General features: G+C 44.6%; 1 protein-coding gene and 1 long non-coding RNA gene across 8 annotated transcripts in view; one reads left to right on the top strand and one right to left on the bottom strand.

Moving 5' to 3' along the window:
• The window catches only part of ETV6 (ETS variant transcription factor 6), a 250,835-nt gene extending 230,416 nt beyond the window's left edge, over positions 1-20,419 (bottom strand). Inside the window, exon 1 of one of the 7 annotated variants that reach the window (XM_049693887.1) lies at positions 20,215-20,419. In XM_049693887.1, coding sequence (XP_049549844.1) covers positions 20,215-20,244 — 30 coding nt within the window. In that variant the 5' untranslated portion in view covers positions 20,245-20,419. Of the gene's footprint in view, positions 1-7,371; positions 7,858-20,214 lie in introns of those variants that run through there. The other 6 variants (XM_004281145.3, XM_033408162.2, XM_033408161.2 and 3 more) reach the window with 6 other exon arrangements.
• LOC117197155 (uncharacterized) lies at positions 8,047-13,029 on the top strand. Its single transcript, XR_004477683.2, has 3 exons — positions 8,047-8,889; positions 9,751-9,845; positions 12,938-13,029. It is a non-coding gene; the product is annotated as an uncharacterized LOC117197155 (long non-coding RNA).
• Positions 20,420-23,772: the final 3,353 nt, after the last annotated feature.

Genomic DNA, 23,772 nt, shown 5'->3' with positions numbered 1-23,772 from the left:
CCTAGAAATCACACAGTATCTTCAGATGGACATGAGGGATGGTTTTTAAAAAGCATTGCATTCGTGGATTGTGTAAAAAGTCTGAAATTGAAAAAAAAAAAAAAGCAGTGGAAGGAGAGAGACTGACCAGGGTGTGACCAAGGTGTCTAGCTCCGAGGGTGGGCAGGATGAGAGGACATGGCCCTGGCCTGTCACCCACCTGATCACCTGATGATGGGGTAAGGAGACACTGGGGGAAAGCAGAGCGAGGCAGAGAGGGAAAAGATTTCTGAGAAAAACATGAAAAGGGCACAAATGAACCCACCCACAGACAAAGTATCACTAGAGAACATCAGGGATTGGTGTACAAATGGGAGATCTGGACGTCCATTCCAAGGTGGGTGGTGCGACGTGACCATCTGGCTACCCTGCCACGAGAGGGCCGGTTAGGGGGCACCCACCCAGAGAGGGAAGGAGCATCTCTGCCGGCTCAATTCCCACCTCTCATCTTGGCCTGTGGGAAGCTCCCCCACAGCCCCATTACTCTTGGTTTCCTAACTTTCTTCATAAAGGTGGCTGTCCTTGCGTCTTGGGTCAGGAGAGAAAGTGCTTTGGAACTGCAGTCCCGAGATATAGACTCGGTGAAGCTCGGGCCAGAGTACAGCCTGGAAGATCTCAGACCAATACATCGCTTCACAGCTACGGGCTTCAGGCTCCTCCTTTGCAAAACAGGGAGAAAACCTGCATCCCGGAGGGAGTAGTAAAGAGCAAATGAGATAATGTAGATAAAACGCTCAGCCCAAGGACCAGCACACAGCGGTATCCAATAAACGATGGTGGTGATGATGCAGGAGGATGACCACCAACGCAGCACACAAGCCCCTTTAATTACCCAGACCTTACAAGGCTCCCAAAACGCAGGTGTTCCACCGTTTCCCATACGCTTAGTCCACAGGCCTGAGTCAGCAATTAGCTCATCTGGGGCTCCACACCTAACAAACACAGGCTAATACCTTCCTTGTCACCACCCCACATACTCCCCAAATTCAAGGTCATTTAGCCAAAGACCAGGCTGAACTGTATACTTTCACTATCTAAAAAGAAAGGGTGATCAAGCAAACTAACGGAGCAAGCAACATACTGATGGTACTATTTCGATGCGGAAGGTACCGTCTCCAGCACACAGCAGCCCTCATTTCTCACCAGCGGACGGTGTGGACACAAGTCATTTCTGCCTGTTCGCACGGAGGCTCAGCCTCAGACGCCCCGGAAAGCCACACTCTATTAGGCTGGTTCCTGTATGTTCAAAAATCAATGAAAATGTGTGTGTTTTTTCACAGGCCATCATTCTAACTTCTCACCAACTTTACCCTTTCTCTCTCCAAATACTAGGCCTGGCAGCGACTGGTCTTTAAGCTGGGCCCCTTCTGGCGTGGGAACCCTGCGTCCACTTACACTCGTGCTATTCAACGCATCCACACAGAGGCTGGTTTCTACAACAAATGCGGCAGTGAAGGACTCTGCCAGAAAACCACCATCGGTGCGTCTCCTGAAGTAGCATTCACAGAGACAAATACTTCGTTTGTACACCCCACACCCTAGGGGGCTTCGTTTGGCGCTGATTCCCTCCGCCGGGAGATCCACACCACAGGGCAACTTTTCAACATCCGTAACGGAACGCACCTGCTCTTCAAGATGGTCCTCACACGCCCTCCCCACCTGCCCCCAGCCTGCCTCAGTGTGCTCAACTCAGATGCCCAGAATTTGTTTTAGTTCCACCTTCCTCTGGTGCCTGTATTTGGGGTATTTCTTCCCTTCACGTACCTATGCTAAAGAGGTAAGCTACTTCCCTAGGACCAGCTGCCATGTTTTTAGCTGATGCAGAGCCTACTGTGTATAAATTAAGGTGTACAGTTGAGCCTAGGGCCCCCTCAAGGATTCCTCAGAAAAGGCCCTGCTAACAGGTCCAGCACCCTCAGCCCAAAACAGAAGTACCAGTCCCTCACATGGTATAAAAAAGTACCACTGCACCCCACCATCCCATCTTTGGGTATAAATCCAAAGAACTCAAAGCAGGATCTCAAAGAGGCATTTGTACAGCCATGTTCACTGCCACAGTATTCACAACACCTGTGAGATGAGAGTAACCCAGATGTCCATCAACAGACGAATGGATAAAGAAAATATGGCATAGACATAAAATGGAATATTACGCAGCCTTGAAAAAAGGAAATCCTGTCACATACTGCAACATGGACGAGGCTCCAGGCCATTATGCTAAGTGAAATAAAGAAAGTATGATTCCACTCATATGAACTATTTAAAGTAGTCAAAATCAGAAAGAAAATAGGAAGGTGGTTACGGAGGGCTGGGAGAAGGGGAGAGGGGAAATGGGTGTTGAGTGAGTATAGAGTTTCAGTGTTGCAAGATGAAAAAGTTCTAGAGATCAGTTGCACAACAACGTGAACAGACAACACGACTGAACTGTACCCTTAAAAATGGTTAAGATGGTAAATTTAATGCTACATGCTTTCTACCAGAATACAAAAAATGTATTGCTGTAGATGGTGGTGCAAATACAAGTCCATGAAGCCCTTCTTCCCTCATCCCCACCTCCTACTCCTTCCTCTTCTCACATCTAACAATATACCCTCTGGACCCAGGGCTCCCACACACACCATCTTCCTTGGCACGTACCTCTGTGCCCTCATACCAGTTGGCTTTCGATTAAAATGGACCAAGCTGGGAAGTGCTAGAGAGTGTGCAGCCTGTTGTATCGAATCTCCTTGGCCTCTTATAGGGATGCACCGTGAACCCAGCCCAGTGAGGGACCGGGGCCTGAGAACCAGGGGGTCTGCGTTGCTCTAAACCTGGCTCAGTCACCGATCAGCTGAAGCAAACAATTTAGCTGTGTGGACCTCCTCTCCATAAAAATCAGACGTTGTAGGGACTTCCCTAGTGGCGCAGTGGTTAAGAATCCTCCTGCCGGGCTTCCCTGGTTGGCGCAGTGGTTAAGAATCTGCCTGCCAATGCAGGGGACACGGATTCAATCCCTGGTCTGGGAAGATCCCACATGCCGCGGAGCAACTAAGCCCGTGTGCCACAACTACTGAGCCTGTGCTCTAGAGTCTGCGAGCCACAACTACTGGAGCCCACGTGCCACAACTACTGAAGCCCGCAGGCCTAGAGCCTGTGCTCTGCCACAAGAGAAGCCACTGCAATGAGAAGCCCGCACAGTGTAACAAAGAGTAGACCCCGCTCACCGCAGCTAGAGAAAGCCCGCACACAGCAACGAAGACCCAACGAAGACATAAATAAATAAATAAATAAATAAATAAGAATCCGCCTGCCAATACAGGGGACATGGGTTCAAGCCCTGGTCCAGGAAGATCCCACATGACGCGGAGCAACTAAGCCCGTGCCCCTAGAGCCCGCGCTCCGCAACAAGAGAAGCCACTGCAGTAAGAAGCCCGCGCCCCGCAATGGAGAGTAGCCCCCGCTCACCGCAACTAGAGAAAGCCCGTGCGCAGCAACGAAGACCCAACACAGCAAAAAAATAAACTAAAATCAGACGTTGGCCCAGGTGATCTTTATAGTCTCTCAGCTCTTAGATTCTCAAAGTTCCCTGATTCACTTGCTGAAGACCCTGGGGAAAACTTAGAAGCCTGCTAATCTGAACCTTCTCCAGTGATTCCTCAAGCCCCTGTCTCGTATCTTTTACCCAGTTCCATATTGTTGTTTGTTGAGACACAAAAGCAGTTTTTGAAAATGTTATCAAAATAAGAAAACATTATTATTAGGCCAAAATTCTACCAGTAATAATTTTTAGGCAGACACCCAAGGGAGTGCTCTAGGCCTCCCTGTGACAGCAGAGTGGCCCTAGTAACCACTGTATGCTAGCCTGTGGGTGAAGTGTTAAGTCACTCCGAGCACACAGGACAGAGAGCGGAAAGGGTACTGACCTCCTTCCATGCTTCACTGCAAGTCAGCAAACATTACTGACACACATTTCTGAGCCAGGTGCCAAGGTGGGCACCAGGACGCAAAGATAATCGCCACTAAACCCAAGGAGCTCAGAGCCCAGGAGGGGAAACCCAGAGACTCCCAGAAAGCAGCAAAATAGAGATTGCATTCCGCTAAAAAAGCCAACCAGTACGGAGGGCAGGGAAAGGAGGGGCCAGGGATGTTACGCAACTATTTCTCTGTACTATCCTGGATAGTTCTAGCCGGCCGCCCAGCCAGCCTTACGCAGGGCTGTGTCTGCTGGGCCATAGTTACTTTCCACTGCAACTTGGCTTAAGTTAAAACTGAACAGGTGACTTGAAGGTGAAGGCTGATGATGGAAAAGATAGCCTCTTCCTTTCTCCCGTACCCAGCAGTCAGCCACACGATCCTCCGAAAAAAATAATTTGACTTTTTACAGAGTTAGGTGACCCCGTCCTTACATTGAAACAACCCCAAATGGTCAGGAATGGAAGCATTTAATCTCTCACGATGAGGGCGCCCAGTGCAGACAAACAGTGGGGCGCAGCCATAGTTTGGGTGACCTTGGGCTGGTCAACCTGTCTTCTGCTATAAACATGTGTCTGATATTAACTTCCCTGCGGTGCCGGAAACATGCTTATAAAGTGCAAAAGAAATATAAAAGCCAATATCAGGCATTCATCAGCAACCACCACCATGAAAGTGATACAAAGATGTCACTGACTGATTCAGAAACTTTCACCCTGGAAATTCCACCGAAATCGTACACTACTCTTTTCTAGCACAGAAGTAAACAGAGTACTTCCCTCTGTGGCTGCCTCTGGTCAGGCTCCTCTGTGCTCCATCACACCAGCTGCTGAGGAATTTACTGCCTGCTGACCAGCTGCTTGTAAGGAATGAGAGCCAGGGAGGAAGGTTTCAGGAGTAGACAGGAGGAGTGAAGGAAATCTCTCCACACAGAGAGCCTTCCGTGTCACATGTCCTCAGGATATCAGAGCCATCAGGTCATCCTTGAAAGCTCCTGACACTCATTCTCTGCTCCACAGAAAACTTTATTGTTTACTGGACTGTAGAAAAAAATCCCAGTTCTTGTGGGTTCCCAGCAAACATTTTTTATTATGCAGTCACTGTACCACATCCCAAGGACTGAGGGAAACACCGCACACATCACCAGAGCATTTTCAGACAAGCTAGAATAAGCCCAGTCCTTGATCTCCGGCGCTTCTTACTGGAACGTTGCAAACTAAACAAACTCTGTGGAAAAACGCACTTCACATATGCGCATTTAAACATATGCACAGTCCAAGCAAACAGTCATATTCTGGTTCCATAAAGAGCAATCCAAAATAAAAGCGATACTTTCATTACTAGTGAAGACCATTAAATCTAATTACAGAGAAATACAGAGTGAGAAAAGAGGCTCCCGAAAAGAACTGCGGGGTAAACAATAAGGAAAAAAATGATATACAAACTACGGCTGCAATTTTTATGTCACATGTAAGACACTGTGCTGTCTGGGTTTAGGAATGATTCCATCCATGTGTGTAAGGAAAGGGCTGCTGTAGCCTCCCACTGGGGTACAATAAGGTGAGCACCTGCAGTACCCAAACATAAGCCCCTCAGAACAGGGGGCATATGCAGTCTCTTTAGAAGAGACATCGAGAAAAGTCACAGAAAGGCTTGTTTTTTGTTGTTTTCACCCTAAAATCACTATCTCATAGTTGGTCCAGGTTCTCCCCAGGTCAGATTTATTGCCATAGAGCTAAATACAATTTACTGATTTCATACCCTAGTATTTAGTTACCTCTGTTTGTGTCATGTAGTGTCAGATAAATTAGATCAGGCATACCGTAGGATTTTCCTGAACTCGTAGGATCAAATTTATACAGCAAAAGAAATTGGTTTTGAAGTATAAACCTACCTAACATCTTTACTCTGACACTCCCCTGCTACCGCAGACATACTGCTATCCCCAGATATGTACAAACACAGAAACCCGAAAGTTCCACCGGGCATTTTTTTGCGAGGCAAAAACAAAGAAACCCAACCCACCTTTTCAGTTCACATTAGCCCTAATTCAAACCCCATGAGAATCTTGCCTGATAAGAAACACTAACACCTGAGTATAATTATGAAACCCTAATAAGCAAACATGAGAAAATACTGTTTCCTCTAAACAGATCCTATGGAAAAGCCGTGTTAAAGCAGGAAAGGTTTCTCGAATTCTCCATAGATGAAGAAAACTGGTTACTTGTTTATTGTCTCTGCAGGGTTCCCTCAATGAACACAGTTAATGGGCCAAGCCACAAACTTCAGGAGCTTCAGCATCTCACAGAAGCAAAAGGCTTTTCCATCTGGGTACTGATGGAACAGTGAAATGGAAGTGCACACCAAATGCAAGGACGGGCAAAATAATTGGGGGAGATGGACAAATCAGTCTGCCTCCTCACGGTGGCAAACTTTACGACAACTTTCTAGAAGCAACAAACCGCAACACCACTAGCCTTTATAGACACATATATATATAAATGTACACACACAACTACTTGGAAGGTAAATGCTGTGTTTGCAAACATCCTTCACCATCTTGCATTTACAATACTGAAAACCATGGCCAGAAAGCTGGGAGATTTCTACTCTTAGCTCTCCTCTCTGCACTGTCAAACTGGGAAGGTCATTTTGTCTGGTCACTTAGGTAATTCTCCCTCTCTGCAACACGGGAGTTTTCTACTTTGGGATTGCTCAGCGTTCATATGCATCAGAGTAAAATAACCATTCAGCGACTTTATTCACCTTGGTTTAAAGGGAAAAAAAAAAAGAAAGAAAAGAAATTCATTGTGCAATGCCCAGGAAAAGCTGACACCACGACTGTCTCTCCGACAAGCGCTTGCAATTACAATGCGGGGGTGGGGGGAATCTGTCTGATCCGACTCTGTGAGCCCTTAAAAAAAAGAAATGATTCCAATCCCAATGGAGCCGGAGAACTTTTTTTTCTAAGGAGACCACCCCTCGGGAACAAAAGTTCCATTTCGGTCACATGTTGGGAGAACGAATAGGGACCAGGTTTTTTTAAAGGCGCACTAATTACGGGGGTGTTTTACAGTCCTGGAGACCACTCGGGCTCCTCCAGACCCACGGTGACTGGCATTTCATTGTCAAAAAGCAAAGGGGTGAGGTGAGGGCGCAGGAGCCGACAGGGCGCTCGGCGGGAGGGGGGGAGCAGCAAGGTTACACTAAAGGGTACGCTGCCGCCGCGAGCCGCGTCTCCTTCCCCGGCGCCCCAAATAATTTCCTGCGAACAGAGCGACTGCAACAGTCCCCTCACAACTGAAGAGCCCAGTACGACTGGCCGGGCCGGTGCAGCTCAAGGTTTTCCACCCCGGAGAGGGAGGGGGAGAAGATCTTTACCTTAATGCTACACTGAGCAGGAGTCTCAGACATGTCTCACAGCGAGAGAGATCAGGAAGTTCTCAGTTTTTTTCCACTTTCCTTTCCTCTCCCCAACCCAGAAACGCTCCACAGCCGGCCGGACGCGGTCATTTAAGAAGTTTCTTGCAGCATCTCTCCCGGCGGCCGCCCCGGGGGGCCGCGAGCGCGCGGGGCGGGGCGGGCGCCGGCGGAGTCGCCGCGCGGGGCGGCGGGGGCGTGGGAGCCGGGCGGCGCGGCGGCGGGGTCTGCAGGTCGCGGTGCGGCGCGGCGACCCGGGACGCAGCCCGGCCGGCCTCCCGCTCTCTCCTCCCACCCGGGCCGGCGCCCCCGCCCCCCGCCCTCCCGCCGCTCTCCCTCGCTCTCTCTCTCGAATGTTTTCCTTCCTGGAAGAGAGAAACTGAAAGGCAGAACTGAGAAAGCTCTTTGCTCATTGATCTTGAGAGTTTCAGTGCAGAAACTGACGTGAATTCCCAGCACTGAGCTCTGCCTCTTAAAGGAGCCACCAGGAAATAAAAGATCGGGTTACAGCCCCGCATCGGAGAAATAAAAGCCGGGCCGGGGTGGGGGAGGGGCGGCGGCGGGGGCGCGGGCGGAGGATCCCGGGGAGCGGGGCCGCGCGAGGCCGCGGCTGCTAACTAGGCGGGCGGCGCGGCCCCCGCCGGCCTGGCGCGGGGCGTCCTAGGCTCCGCTGGGCCGCCGCCTGGCTCGCGGAAGACACGCCGAGAAACGTTCCATCGGGCCCCCAGAAACCTCAGAACAGGTTTTATTAAACGCCTCCCCTCCCCTAGCTCCGTCTCTTGGATACATTGAAAGGCACAGGGTTTCCCCACCCCCCGCCGAGCGCAGACGCATTGAAAATAATTATATAGGAAGGGACATTCCGGTAAGGACGCGGAATCCGAAGGAGGAAGTAAAACAATAGCCTTTGTTCTGCTTCTCGACCGCGGCCTCTTTAAGAGAATCCACCAGGAAATGGGAGATCGGGTTACAGCCCGCACCGGGGTAAAGGGGCGAGCTAGCGAGCGAGCGAGTCGCGGAGCGCGACGTCGGAGACAAAGCGGGGCGGCCGCCGGCAGAAGCCCAGCCTGGCCGCGGGGGATTCCCCGCGAAGGTGGGCGCCCGGAAAAGAGGAGGCGCGCGCGCCCGCCAGGCCGGGGATGCGGGCGCTGCCCCAGCCGAGCACGCGTCCTGGAGAAGGAAAGGCTGTTGGGAGGTTATCAAAGGCAGTTGAGTTCCTTTTCCTGACCCCCTTCCTCCCTGTTTCGAAATCCTCTGTCTTTTTAAAGCAATAGCGGCCGCTACCAACCGAAATAGGTGACTAGACTGCAAAGTTGACAGGACGTGTTCCTGGAGATAATACCCCTCCCCAGGACTGCTTCTCTGAAACCATCATTGGCGGATGGGACGACCCCGGGATCCTGCCGGGGGAGGAATATTTGGTTGGAAAAACAATTGAGAGGAGGTTAAATCCTGTCGGGCTGAAGGTTCTAGCCTTGAGTACGTGCAGTCTGATCACTCTATGATTTTTATTGTTATTTATAGTCTCTGAAAATGCTCTGAAGTGTCCACTGCAGAAGGTTGAGAACATTATACTTATGTTTAAATTCTAAACCCTGCTAATACGTACGGCTTTAATGTGTGGATGTGTATTAAATTACAAATATATAAATACATATGTATAATGTGTGTCTATAGTATATACAGATAAACCAGGACAGATTTCCCAGACCCTCCCCATTCCACGGATTTTTCCTACCCACTTGCCTTCATCTCTCCACATAATAAATTGTGTTCAGACTTCTTCACACGCTCATTCGAAGAACACTCTGAACCAGAATTTATTAAAGGGGTTGGAATGGGAAAAGAGTCCTATTGCTGGGATGGTGGGAATAATGGGATTTTGTGAGTCTCCGAGGACCTCAGCAGTCCATGTCACCTGGTAGTCCTGTCCTTCCCGAGAGCGCTCATGTCCACACCAGCTCTTCTGCCCTGGACCACCTGCTGCTCCCACCTCAACCCACACACACGCGTCTACTTTTGATCCCTCGGCTGGTGTTGCAGGCGTTGGTTCTGATGTCCCATTGCTGGGTTAAGTCCTGTAAACCTCTACATCCCTTACTTATCAGCATGATCTTTGGCAACTCACTCTCTCAGCTTGGGTAAAATGGGGTGGGGAATATTACCTATCTCCTAAGATTCCTGTGAGTATTTATTAAATGAGCAAATATGTACAAAGTGATGAATTACCTGAGTTCTTATTATATACTTTATCTGCTCAATCAACGTTAGCTACCATTATTTAACCTCAGGACTGAATTAACTCTCAACTTTGTTCTATCTCCTCGTTACCTTCTCCAGGTGACTCAACAAAAGTGGCGTGTAAAGGAGACTGTGTGTGGTTCCAAAGCAAAATGCCCAGTAGCAGCTGTGGAAGACATTGCATTTAGCCAGGGGTTGGTGATTTCTTTCTGCAAAGGGCCCAATAGTGAATATTTTAGGCTTTGTGCCCCAAGAGACAAAATTGAGACTATGTAGATACTTACATAGCAATAGAGAAAACAAATATCTACAGTTTTGTTTTTATTGACAAAATATAAGGTGTAATAATAAGAGTTGTAATACAGGTCTAACAATGAGAGGAATGGAACTCTTTTTTTTTTTTTAAGGGGGATAACATTTCACTTAGTTAAACCCCAGTTTAAACTAAATGTTCTCTATCATCAAAATTGACTGCAAATGTTTATCTGCTAATGGTGATCTGTCATGAGATTTCACATATTTCATTTGGAAGTATCTGTTCATCCAGATAGGATACTGCCAAATGCATCAATCCATGAGCATATGGTTCTACTTGAGCATACTTATTGCTTATAAGGCATTTATACAATTTTATTGGAATTCTATAAATTCTCTTGATATTTCCCCTTTAGCGTGTCATTACATTGCAGATTAATCACTTCCAATTGAAAGTTAGGTAGGTAGAAGTGCCTCAACTGCACAGTGAAGTGGATTTTAAATATGAAAATATCCTTTTCACTTGCATCAAAATCCAAAAACCACTGCTGGAACTGTAGTGTGAGTTCAGAAAATAGAACTGCTGCAAATGTGTGTTAGAATGGACATCTTGCTTCTTGTCTTAACTTTTGACCATATAGGAAATGTATAAAGCAGCTTTATATTATTTGTGATTCAAACAATGTTAATTGTGTCCAAATGATTTAACTGCAGTATAAGCTCCACATATAGCTATATTTTGCCTTGTAGTTTTAGGTTTAATTCATGAAAAACAGACTTGATAAAGTCTGTAGCAAAACTAATTTCCAAAACCACTCAGTAATAGTAGTTAAGGGAAGTTGTTTTCATTCACTCATTCCCATTTGTCAGGTGTTTCTCTATTCCTTGTTTCCTGACTTCTTTGGGGTAATTAGGTATTTTTTTTCATATTCCATTTAAATTCCTAGATGGTCTTTCTAGTGTTTCTTTTTTACATTAAATATAGTGGTTGCTCTAGAAATTACAATTTGCATCTTTAATTACCACAGTCTATCTTCAAATAATATTATTCTATCTCATAAATAATAAGAAACTTACAACAGCATAATTTCATTTATCCCTCTCCCATCCTTTATGATATTGTCCTATATTTTATTTCTACCTGTGTTACAAAACCCACCATACACTGTAGGGGGTTTTGATTTTTTTTTTTAATATCGTAAATATGTGTGTATAATGAAGGTACTAAAATATGTCTCTTTTTAATCTGTCCAGCTATTTATCCTTTCTGGTACTTTCTTATTCCCTCTTGCAGATCTAGTATCATTTCTGTTTGGCCTCAAGAACTTCTTTGGCATTTCTTGTTGGAGATAAAGTCTCTCAGCTTTCTTTGTGTCAGAATGTCTTTATTTCACATTCATTTTTGAAGGATAATTTTCAACTGTGTATAAAATTTTAGGTTGACAGATATTTTTTTTCCTTTTGGCACTTTAAACATTTCATTCCATCTCTGTCTCCATTATTTTTAAGAGTCATTTGTAGTTCATATTTTAGCTCCCTGTGTGTAATGTCTTTTTTTCTCTGGCTGTCATTAAGATCTGGTCTCTAAACTTGGTTTTTAGAATTGTGACTAGGATGTGCCTACATGTGGGGTTTTTTTGGTTTGTTTGTATTTATTCTTCTTGATGTTGGCTACAGTTCTTGGACCTATAAGTTGGTATCTTTCCTCAGTTTTGGAAAATTCTGATCTGTTATCTCTTTGAATATTGTTTTCTGCCCATTCTTTCTACTCCTTTTTTTTTTTCCTGCAATGATACAAGTGTTAGACCAACTGACATTGTTCAATAGACCCAAATGCTCTATTGTATTTATCATTTTTTCTCTTTGACTTTCAATTTGGATGCTTTCTATTTATCTCTTTTCCAAGTTTTTTTCCTCCGTTATTGTCCAACTTACTGTTAAGCCTATCAAGTTCTTTACTTCTGATACTGTATTTTTAGCATTTCCATTTTTTAATATTCTCCATCACTTTTCTGAAGTTGCTCATATCTTTATTTATGGGTTCTACCTTTTTTTTAAAGTCCTTTAGCATTTTTGTTATAATGTGATAATTCTCAAATGTGAGGTTTTCTTGGTTAACTTCAGTTGGTTTCCTTACTTGACCATGAGTTACATTTTCTTGCTCTTTTGTGTGTGTGTCCTGCTATTTTTTACTCTATGCTGGACATTTTATGTAAAACTACATACATTTTCTGTAAAACTACATACATTTTCTGTAAAAATACAGTAGACAATGAATTAAATATTTTCCTCCAAAAAGGGCCACACACATTCTCCTATAAGACCACTAGAATTGGAGCTGAGTAGATATAATCTATAGTTGAGCTAGATGTGGGCTTTGTTGTAATTTTTCAGTTTGATTCAGTTCACCACAGGTTTCAAATATTTTGAAGGCAAGATCAGAACTTTTCCTATAAGCAAATACTGTCTTAGAGCTGTTATCTCAGCTGTTCTGGCTTGCTTGATGTCTTCATTAGCTATCAAGCCTTCAGGCAGGCTCTCCCTTCTCTCCTGCCCTGACCCTCAGTTTTTCTTAGCTGAAGGCCTGGAGTGCCATGGGTTTTCTCTCAGCTCTCCCACCCTCTACAAGTCTTTCTTAACTAAAAGCCCAATGTGTCTCTGAGAGTGTCTCTCAGCTCTTCTTCCCTGCCCTTCTGTTTATGGCCCTATCCCAGTAGTTAGTGAATATCAATGGGAAAGAATAGTGAGGTAGTATAGTTGCACTCTGTGCCTGTGATTCCCCTGGATTCTAATCTGTCATATAAGCCCACCCACGGCCATTAAAATTTGTTAAAAGTCAGGCTGATTTCTCCTTGCCATCATCTATGGTGGAGTCCTATACTTCAGTCAGGGGTGAGAACCACTGTGGATCTTTTCTTTCATTTGAAGGATTGTCATTTTCTGAAACTTAATTCACTTAGGTTTCTTTGTGCTCTCATCTCTCTGATGGTTTTTTAAATTATAATTATGTAGATTATCTGGTTTGTTTTAGGTGTTAGGGAATGAATTATGGTCTCTTGTGACTTTCTACATACAAACTGGAAGAGGAACCTGAATGTCTAGTCTTTATCCTCCAAAAGAGTGATGAGGAGTGGCGAGAAGTGGGGAAGAATGAAGTTAAGAACCATGTGGAAGTGGATGTGCTTAATTAAAAAACATGGCCATTATTGTAGTATAATGTTATGTTTTTACAATGAAAATAATAACATTTAAAAAATATAAACTGCAAAAAAAAAAAAAACCCCACAAAAAAACACCATCCACATATCTCTGCCAAATCAGAATTCCTTAACCTAATGGGCATGCTTCTGTAAAAAGGATCTGTCATAACTGGTGGGGTGGGAAAGAAGAGGAGAAATGTTTCTGCTTATCCAAAGAAGACACTGGTTTTTAAATCTTAAGAGTCACTGCCTTAAACTATATATTTTCTTTACTATATCAGTCAGGGTGCATTCAGGCAGAATTACCTCCGTGTGTGTGTTGTGGGAGTGTATTGTGTATATATATAGAGAGAGAGAGAGAGAGAGAGAATGATTGTGTATTTCTGATGGCATGCTGACTGATACAGTAAAGGAAATATACATATATACAGCAGGCAGTTGGGAAGAGCAGATCTTCCAGCTGGGTGAAACCAAGAAATCAAGAAATGGGTGAAATCTATGGTCAACTATGGGTGAAACCAAGAAAAAGCTAGAACTCAAAAGCATGAGCTGGAGCCCATGAGAATGGACTGAAACCCACGTCAATCTCATTGCCTGTGACCCTGATGTCCTGGGTGTCCTGCACAAGCTGGGGCCCTTTGTCATGGAACTAAAGGCGCACACACACACACACACACACACACACACACACACACACACACAGGCGCGCACACACACACACACACACACACACACACACACACACACACACACACACACACACACACACCCTGGCTCAGGAGCTGCAGAAGCTGAAGGAGGATCATGGTGAAGGCGGAGCAGTCAGTGACCCAGACACTGCCACACACCAATGAGGGAGGCAACAGATGAGTGACAACATCTGCTGCTTCATTTCTACCTTCCAAGTCACTCCAGACTCTCTCCTGTGTCCCACGCTAACTGGAAACATACAGAGAAGGGAATTCTGAGAATGTATTTCAATCTAGCTAAGTTGTCACATTACAAAGTCACTACGCAAAATGATCAGCTTCCCATAGCCCTCTCCTGCTGTTATATTTTTAGAATTTTTCAGTTCTCTGTCACATCATCCCCCATCTAACCTTCAAGCTATTGTATTCCATATGCCTTCTCCCTATGGCATCCCAATCTCTCTTAATAATGCCATCATATTATCAACCTCCAAGTTAATGAACCTCAAAATAATTTTTGACATGCTGCTCTCTTTTATGCCATAAATATCGTCTCTTCCCAAATCTTTCTGTTTCATTCACAGATTCTCCTTTATCTTGCCAGAAGTGGCAACTCCAGTTTGGATTATTGCCACTTCCTTTTTCCACAGAACTTGTATAGTTTATCTATAATCACTACTGAATCTTCTATCTCTGCTCAAATCTCTTACTTCATTACTCCCATTGCTATCCTCAGGCCTTGTCCCACATTACTCAAAACTCCACCCCCACACACAAACTATGAAACTATTTGTTTTCTGTCAAGTAGAACCTGAAAATCACCTCTTTCATAAATCCACCTCACACTGTATAAATGGAAGGTATCCAAAAGATAAGGAGTTGGAATGCTGGAGTGGATTTATTATGTAAGAACTACCGCTCTCCCCTAATTATGACCTGGGAGGGTTCAGAAGACACTCCCTTCAACAAGGCTTTAAGTGGTGCATTGTTGAAGCAAACACCAGCACCCTTGCAGAGTTCTGTAGTAGCCATTCTCTAAGCCATGAATGCTGCCATTAGACTGGGCTCCCTGAATTCATTGGGGATGGTGGGATACTGGAGTGACAGGTGTCAAGTGACATTGCTTAACTATTTTAACTACCAGAGATAAGAAAACATGGTTATCATAATGGATAGCAAAGCTAAAGTGATAATTAATCACCATGGTTTGATCTTTGGTATTGGCTAATTTATTGGGATCTCCCTAGGACTGAAATTAATAGACATCCTATTAAAGTCTTACTTGACTTGTATACACAGAAAAGCTCTAGGTCTAGAGTCAAAAATTCTGACTTGAGTCCCAATAACAGACAGTGCTGGATCCTCAACTGAATCCCAGACTTGATTCAGTCCACATATAGATGCAGAGCCCCTTAAATTAAGGGGAGGCAGGTCTCCTTGAGGAAGAAACCTGCTACACTGCCAAAAATGTATGCTGTAAATCTTCTACCCACCCTTCCCCACAGGCACATGTGGCCACCTACCAGTATGGTTTTGCATCAGGGAAGGGGGAACAACGAGAATTGGGGGCAGTTACTGCACACTGGCTCTGAATTAACACTGATTCCTAGAAACCCAATAGGTGTTTGACTTGAGCCCAATTCACAGTGGGCTTGGTGGATACCCAAACCCACCCCATGATTATTTTCCCAGTTCTGAAATGCAGAGTTGGAATTTACATATTCATCAAATGGCAGAATCCCCGCAGTGTTCCCCAAATTATGAAGTGAGGGGTTTATGATAGAAGGCCAGAAAGAAGTTCCTAGAATGGCTTTTACTTGCTACAATAGTAAATCAAATGATATAGCATTCCTGGAGGAATTACAGAGATTAGTGCCACCATAAAGTTCTTAAAGGATGGAGAAGTGGTGATTTCTACTACATTCCCATTCATTTCACCTATTGGCCTGTGAATGAGAGCTAGGTCTTGGACTTCCCTGGTGGCACAGTGGTTAAGAATCCGCCTGCCAATGCAGGGGACACAGGTTCAAGCCCTGGTCCAGGAAGATGCCGCGGAGCAACTAAGCCTGTATGCCACAACTACTGAGCCTGCCCTCTAGAGCCCACGAGCCACAGCTATTAAACCCACGTGCCACAACTACGGAAGCTTGTGTGCCTAGAGCCTGTGCTTCACAACAAGAGACACCACCGCAATGAGAAGCCCGCGCACCGCAACAAAGAGTAGCCCTCGCTCGCCACAACTAGGTAAAGCCTGCGCGCAGCAACGGAGACCCAACGGAGCCAAAAATAAATTAATTAATTAAGAAAAAAGAAAAAGAGATAGGTCTTGAAGAATGATGGTGGGTTATGGTGAACTTAATTAGGTCATAACTCCAAATGCATCTGCTACTCCAAATGAGATTTCCTTATTGGAGCACATCAATACAATCCTTGGTACCTAGTATGCAGCGCTTGACCTGGTGAATACTTCTTCTCTTAATTCCCATAGTAAAGACTACAAAAAGCAGTTAGCTTTCAACTGGTAGGGCTGGCAATACCCTTTACTGCCCTATCTCAAGCCTATAACAACTCTACAGCCTTCTATCATCATCTAGTCTGAAAAGACCTTGATTGCCTCTCCATTCCACAAAATATTGTTTTGGTCCATTACAGTAATCATAGCATGTTGACTGGACCTGATGAGCAGGAAGTAGCAGCTATCCAGAGGGTGAGAATAAATTTCACAAAAGCTTAGGGGCTTTCCACCTTAGTTACTGCCTCCTCTGATCTGGGGCATGGTCAAGATATCTCTAGTAAGGTGAACAAGTTGCTGGATCTAGGCCTTCCCACTCCAGAGAAAGCAGCACGACTTCTACCGCACCTCCAGGTTTCAATGGGACCTCACGTAGGAGAAGACTCTGCAACAGGCCCAAGCTGTGTGACTGCTCCTCTGCCCGTTGAGCCCTTTGATCCAGAAGACCCACTGAGATCTGAAATGCCCATGACAGATAGGGATGTTGTAGGGGCCCTTGGCAGGATTATGTGAATTACACTGCAGACCTTTAGGACTCTGGAGCAAAGCTATGCCATCTTCTAAAGATAAACATTCTCCTTTTAAGAAACAGCTTCTGGTTTGCTACGGAACCCTAGAAGAGACTGAATGCTTGACTTTGGACTGCCACGTTGCCATGGAACCTGATCTGCCCATTTTGAATGCGGTGTTGTTTGACCCGGGAAGCCACCATGCTGGGCACGCACAGCAGCGCTCCGACTTGAGTGGAAGTAATATACATGAGTTTGGGCACAAGCAGGTCCTAAAGGCATGAGGAAGTTACCTGAGCCACTGGCTCAGATCCCCACGGCTCTTACTCCTGTTAAATCGCCTCCTCTCTGTCAACCCACACGTACGGCCTCATGGGAAGTTCTCTATGTCGAGAAAGTTCTGCTAAGGACAAAAAAGTTCAGGCTTGATTGTAGATGGTTCCTCACCATGCTGCCACCATCTGAAAGTGGACAACTGTGGCAACACTGCCCCACTTAGGCGTGGCTCTAAAGGACGGCGGTTACGAAAAATCCCTCCAGCAGTCAGAGCTGGTTATGGATTTACCTTTTTTGTCTGCAGTGCTTCTGAAAAAACCACCGTTTGTGGACTTACAAAATGCCCTGTTCATCCTCAGAGTATTGCATACAGTGTCACTTGTGAACAGGAAATTGATTTTATACCAAGTAAAAGACAGAAATGGGCTCGTGCTTATGGAATTCACTGGGCTTCTCATGTTCCCCATCATTTTGAAGCAGTTGGCTCGATAGGGTAGTGGGATAGCCCTTTGAAGACTCAATTGTGGTACCAGATGGGTGGCAACACTTTGCAAGGCTGGAGTAACTTCTTCCAGGATGCAATAAATGCACTGAGCAGGCAACCACCATATGGTGCTGCTTCTCTCACTTCCAAGAATCAGGAGGTGGAAATGGGATTGGCCCCTCTTGTTCTGAACTCCAATGGTCCACTAGTAAAAATGATACTTCCTGTCCTCTGAACTGTGTGCTCTGTTGGTTTAGAGATCTTAATTCCCAAAGGAAGAGTGTTTTCACTGGGGACACAGCAGTGTTTCTACCAAAGTGGAAGCTGAAACTGTAACCTTGACATTTTGAGCTTCTCGTGCCACTGAACCAACCAGCCAAAACAAAAAGGCAGCTTAATATATTAGCTAGTGTGACTGATCCCAAATCCTCAAGGGGAAATTGGGTTGCTACTACACAATGGGAGCAGGGTGGAGTAACTCTGGAATTCAACAGATCCTCTGGGGACACCTCTTCATATTCCTATGTACTATGAAAAAAAGTTGACAGAAAACTACAACACCCCAATACAGCAGGACTGCAAATGCTACAGATCCTTTGGGAGTGAAGGTTTGGGTAACCCACCAGGAAAGCTGAGGTGCTTCCTGAGAGCAGAGACTACTACCTGGATAATGGGAGAAGGAGTTTAATAAACACCAACCATGATCAGCTGACCAATTGCAGAAATGAGGGTGGTAGTAGTTTTGAGTGTATTTTCTCCTTGGTATGAATGTGTGTGTGAGGTGAGGTGGGCAGCTGTTGCCTCTGTCTGCAACACACACACACACACACACACCATTTTTTCTTTTTTTCCTCTCCCATTTCTCTACTATCTAACATAAAACATTAATGTTTTAAGTTACCGGATATTAAAAGATGAGTGAGGTCCAGCTGTAGGACAAATGGACGTCACTGAAAAACAGATCTCATGTGTGGATTGTTTTGGGTAGACGATCAGTGCCTTTTCAGTTGTATGAGGGGTAGTTACATCTTAAGTGGAAACATGATTTTGCTATTATCTGTATTTAGAAGTGGTTGAAAGAAGATGTATAGCTGCCAAGTTGGGAAACGGCGGACGACTCTAAACTGTGCTGCTCTTTTCCAGAATCCCCTTTTCCTTATGGTTCTGAGTTACAGTCGGCTCTAGGAAAGCCTGCGTGAAATCTGGAAGGCAGAACTGAAGAAGTGGCCACTGCTTTCAAAAGTTTGCTGCAGTCAGATATGGCGGTGGTTGGATACAGAGGTCACCACTGGATTCCAGCTGGTCCTTGCTCTTAAATTCCGTGATTTGCCCACAGAGGCAACAGCTTCCCACAGATTTCTCCACAAGCTCCCTTTTAGAGGCTCATTTGGGCAGCTGGCTATGATTGGCCTCTTGGGTTTCCCTGCAAGCTTCAACGTGTCCAGCTGATTATTGACTGCTTACGGGTATAGTCCACGTAGGAGAGACGTGATAAATGCTTAATTTAATTTTTTTTCTCTTTATTTACCTGTTCTCAAAATAACCAATGGTTCTCTATCATCTTCCCAAGGTGACCTACTAGCTTTTTCCCCAAGTGTTTAAACTCATAGATTTACACATATTTAGCCTGTTTTAATGCACTGCAATTAGTGCCTTTAGTGAGGTCCTAATTGTTCATCCTTGATCATCTATCAAGTTCTAATATATAACAGTTTCATTATCATTTATTACATAGTATTCTAAGATTCCCATTATTATTTCTCCTTTCACACATGCATTATTTAAAAGTGTGGTTTCCTTTCAAATTTCCGAAAGCATGGAATTTTTAAACTTGTCTTAATTTACTTTTATTGACAACTTCATTGCATTTCAGTTCAAAGACGGTTGTCGCTTGATACTGATACTTTGAAATTTGTTGAGATGCTTTATGTCCATGTACAGTGGCACCAACTTTTTCTATAAAAAGCCAGATAGTAAATACTTTAAGCTTTGTGGGCCATATTCTCTCTTCACCTTATCAATTTTTACTGTATGTAATTTGATGCTATTTTATTAGGTGCACATAAGTTTAGAATTTTTATGTCTTCCTGGTGAATTGGGCTTTTAAAAAACTATTATGAGTGTCCTCCTTTATTTTTTTAATCTTAACGTCTATTATTTCTAATACAAATATAGCCGTATCAGCTTTCTTTTGTTTGATATCTGCCTCTTTATCCCTTTTTGCCTTTTTATTTTTAAGCTTTATTTGTTCTAACATTTTTGATGGCTCTCTTCTGAACATCATATAAGTAGATTTAAGAAATCCCTTCTGACATGACCTGCTTTTTTACTTGTGAGGATACTCCATTTGTGTATTGTAATTTATAGATTTCTCTGGACTTGTTTATACCATGTTATTTTACATTCCTATTTGTCCCATTTATTTCTCTGTTTCTTTTTTCTCCTTTTATGGTCATGATTGGCAAACATTCCTCGCACTGCCCTATATGAACACTGCCCTATGTGTCCTATAAGTTTAGGGGAGGCAACGTGAGAGTCATCCTGAGCAATAGGAATGAAAGTGACGTATCACCCTTTGTCAAAGTTGGAAACGGTCAGAGTTTTCCATGTGTTCTTTTATGCTGTTGCAACAACTTACAACATGCCAGATGGCAAAGCCTTCATCCATCAAGCCCTTCAGTAGCTGCAGAGCAGGGTCTCCTACCAACCTGCGTTGCTGGGAAGTAGGAGAGAGAAGCCAGTTTCATTTGTGTTTTGTCAGTGAGATAGTGAAGTTGATTTATCATCATAGCATAAAGTAGCCTATTGTGGCTAATATGTCACTGTAAAATCTTTGCAACGATTGTGTTTATTTTTTCCTTTTTCAATTTTTTTTTCCCTTGGTTTGGAATGTATTTGGTCTCTTTCTATTTATTTTGTATTTGTGTGTGTATATGGGGGGGGGGCAGTGCTGGAGATTTCCATTACTGCTTGGTAGCCCAGCTTGGCATTAAAAGTAGGTTTTATTCAGGATATAATTGTTTTCATTTGTACTGATGGATCCTTCAGAATGTCTGGGACACCACACTCCTGCAAGTGGAATCACATCCTTCTTGCAAATACACAGACGCTCACCACCAATCTCCTGTCACATATGACAAGCTCATAGCCCCTAAGCCAAAATGCTTTGGCCAGATGTGTTTCTGAATCCAGACCTTTTGGATTTAGAAAGGTAATGTAGTATACCTCTGAATCAAACATTTAAAGGATTCAGCTGCCAAACATGTGACTATTCCGAATAAATAGGATAAATCCAGATAATCAAGTAGCCTCCAGCAGTTCACATCAGATTCTTCCACCAAATTAGTTATGAAAAAATTTGTTTTTCATGGTTTTCTGGAATTACAAATAAGAGATTCTTGATTCATATTTCTTTAAATAGGTTACAAAGTAATTAACTTATTGTTTTATTAGTGGCATTCTAAATAGTTCTAAGGATGAATTCTGGCCATTTTAGGTACAAGTACTGTTTTCCAAGGCTCTTTGACAACAATGCATTTCGTATTTTTGTTTGTTTGTTTGCTTTTTGGCCGTGCCACGCGGCATGTGGGATCTCAGTTCCTCAACCAGGGGTCGAACCCATACCCCCTGCAATGGGAATGCAGAGTCTTAACCACTGGACCGCCAGGGAAGTCCCAAGGATGACTCTTTTCTCTTGTGATACATTATTGCTGTGTTGTCAGAAACACTTAGCAAATTTATGGGACCTCCCTGGTGGTCCAGTGGTTAAGAATCCGCCTTCCAATGCAGGGGACATGGGTTCGATCCCTGGTCAGGGAACTAAGATCCCACATGCCACAGGGCAACTAAGCCTGCACGCTCTAGAGCCCACGCGCCACAACTAGAGAGCCTGCGTGTGGTGACTACTGAGCTTGCACACTCTGGAGCTAGCATGCCACAACTAGAGAGAAGCAAAAAACACTTAGCAAATTTAAATTTTTAAAAAAAGACTTAAAATTCTGTTAGCAAAAACAGATATAGTACAGTATACTTAAAGTTTCATGGAAGGGGGGCTTCCCTGGTGGCACAGTGGTTAAGGATCCACCTGCCAATGCAGGGGACATGGGTTCAATCCCTGGTACGGGAAGATCCTGCATGCCGTGGTGCAACTAAGCCTGTGTGCCACAACTACTGAGGCTGCGCTCTAGAGCCCGTGAGCCACAACTACTGAGCCTGTGTGCTGCAACTACTGAAGCCTATGCACCTAGACTCCGCAACAGAAGTAGCTACTGCAATGAGAAACCCACACACCGCAATGAAGAGTAGCCCCCGCTCACTGCAACTAGAGGAAGCCCACACACCAAAGACCCAACACAGCCCCCCCAAAAATGGTTTAGGGACTTCCCTGGTGGTCCAGTGGGTAAGACTCCTCGATTCTACTGCAGAAGGCATGGGTTCCACTCCTGGTGGGGGAACTAAGATCCTACATGCCGTGCAGCATGGGCAAAAACAAACAAACAAAATGTGGTCTATACATACAGTGGAATATTATTCAGCCTTAAAGGAGGAAGAAATTATGACACAGTCTACAACATGGATGAACCTTGAGGACATTATGCTCAGTGAAATAAGCCCATCACAAAAAGATTCCGCTTATGTGAGGTACTTAGAGGAGTAAAAATCAGAGAGACAGAGAGTAGAACGGTGGTTGCCAGAGGCTGGGGAAGGGGGGATGGGGACTTACTGTTAAACAGGCAAAGAGTTTCAATTTTATAAGATGAAAAGAGTTCTAGAGAGGGATGGTGGTGATGGTGATGCAGGGGTTACTGGCATGGTTGTGGCTAGCTCATAGGGTACCTTTGTGTGAGTTACAAAAAGGCACCGCCTCCTGTAACACAGGGTTTGGTGAGGGAAGCATGGACTAGACTTCAGCCTCCATCCACTCCCTCTGCATGGTGCCACACAAGTGAGCCCTTCTGTGTAGGGTACAACCTACACGATCAACACAGTGGCCCTGGCTCCTGGGACAGGAAATGGATTATGATTAGGGGGATGGGAGAGGAGCTAATCTCTACTCATGCACAAAAAGATGGGGCAGAGAAGCAGGCAGGATGGAAAAGGTCTCACCTGTGGGGAAGGACGTCTTCAGTCCTGGAAGAGACTCCATACAGATTTTGTAATTACTGATACAGACGGTCTTGCCTAGCCAACCTGCAGATTTTCCTTCCTGTGGGAGAACATTCTTTAGCAAAGAGGCCAGTATAGTCTCTATTCATTTTACCACAGGCTCCTGGACTGTTCCCCCACTCCACCTCCCCTGCTACTCCACCTCCCCTGCTACTCCACTTCCCCTGCTACTCCACCTCCCCTGCTACTCCACCTCCCCTGCTACTCCACCTCCCCTGCTACTCCACTTCCCCTGCTACTCCACCTCCCCTGCTACTCCACCTCCCCTGCTACTCCACCTCCCCTGCTACTCCACCTCCTCTGATACCCCACTTCCCCTGCTACTCCACCTCCCCTGCTACTCCACCTTCCCTGCTAACACTGCTCCCAATTACACTAAGGTGATCACTAAATCAGATCAACTTTCAGAGACCTCCTTCCTGACCTTGGAGGCTTTTCTGCTCCCTTCAAAAATTTCCCTACCTATTAGATGACACCTGTAGCTTCTTTCACAGATGACAGAACCTTTTATTCTAGAATTCATTATGAAAAACACAATGAAAATGCCTGGTTGACATAGCACATCATGAAGTTTATTCATACTTCAGTGTTAAGAGTCAGTGAATGAACCAACATAACTGACTGACAAGGAAAAGAAATTAGAGAGCAGATCCCTGGAGGCCAAGAGGGAAGACCTAAAGAGGATGCTATGAAGAGCGAGCTGAACTCTCTCAGCTCTGCAGGCTTGTTCATCTTCAACGACGCTGGACAAAGAGAAGTTGATTATGGGGTTGGTTTTTCTTGTTTATTTTGCTTCTTTGCTTGTGTGTTTTCTTTTGTTTTGTTTTGCTTTTTGTCTTATAACTCAAAACCTTTGAGCCCTATGACACCTCTAAAACTTCCAATGAGCCTTGAAGATTTTATTTTTGTAAACACAAGCACCATTAATATAAAGGAGCTCATTATAAGGTAGTTCATTAATTTTTTTTTTTAATGTAGAACTTCAACACTGAAAGGAAGGAAGCCTTCTTCCCTTGTCTGAACACTAAGC

Source organism: Orcinus orca, chromosome 11 (assembly GCF_937001465.1).
Source record: "Orcinus orca chromosome 11, mOrcOrc1.1, whole genome shotgun sequence".
NCBI lineage: Eukaryota > Metazoa > Chordata > Mammalia > Artiodactyla > Delphinidae > Orcinus > Orcinus orca.
This window is presented reverse-complemented; position numbering and strand designations above follow the sequence as displayed.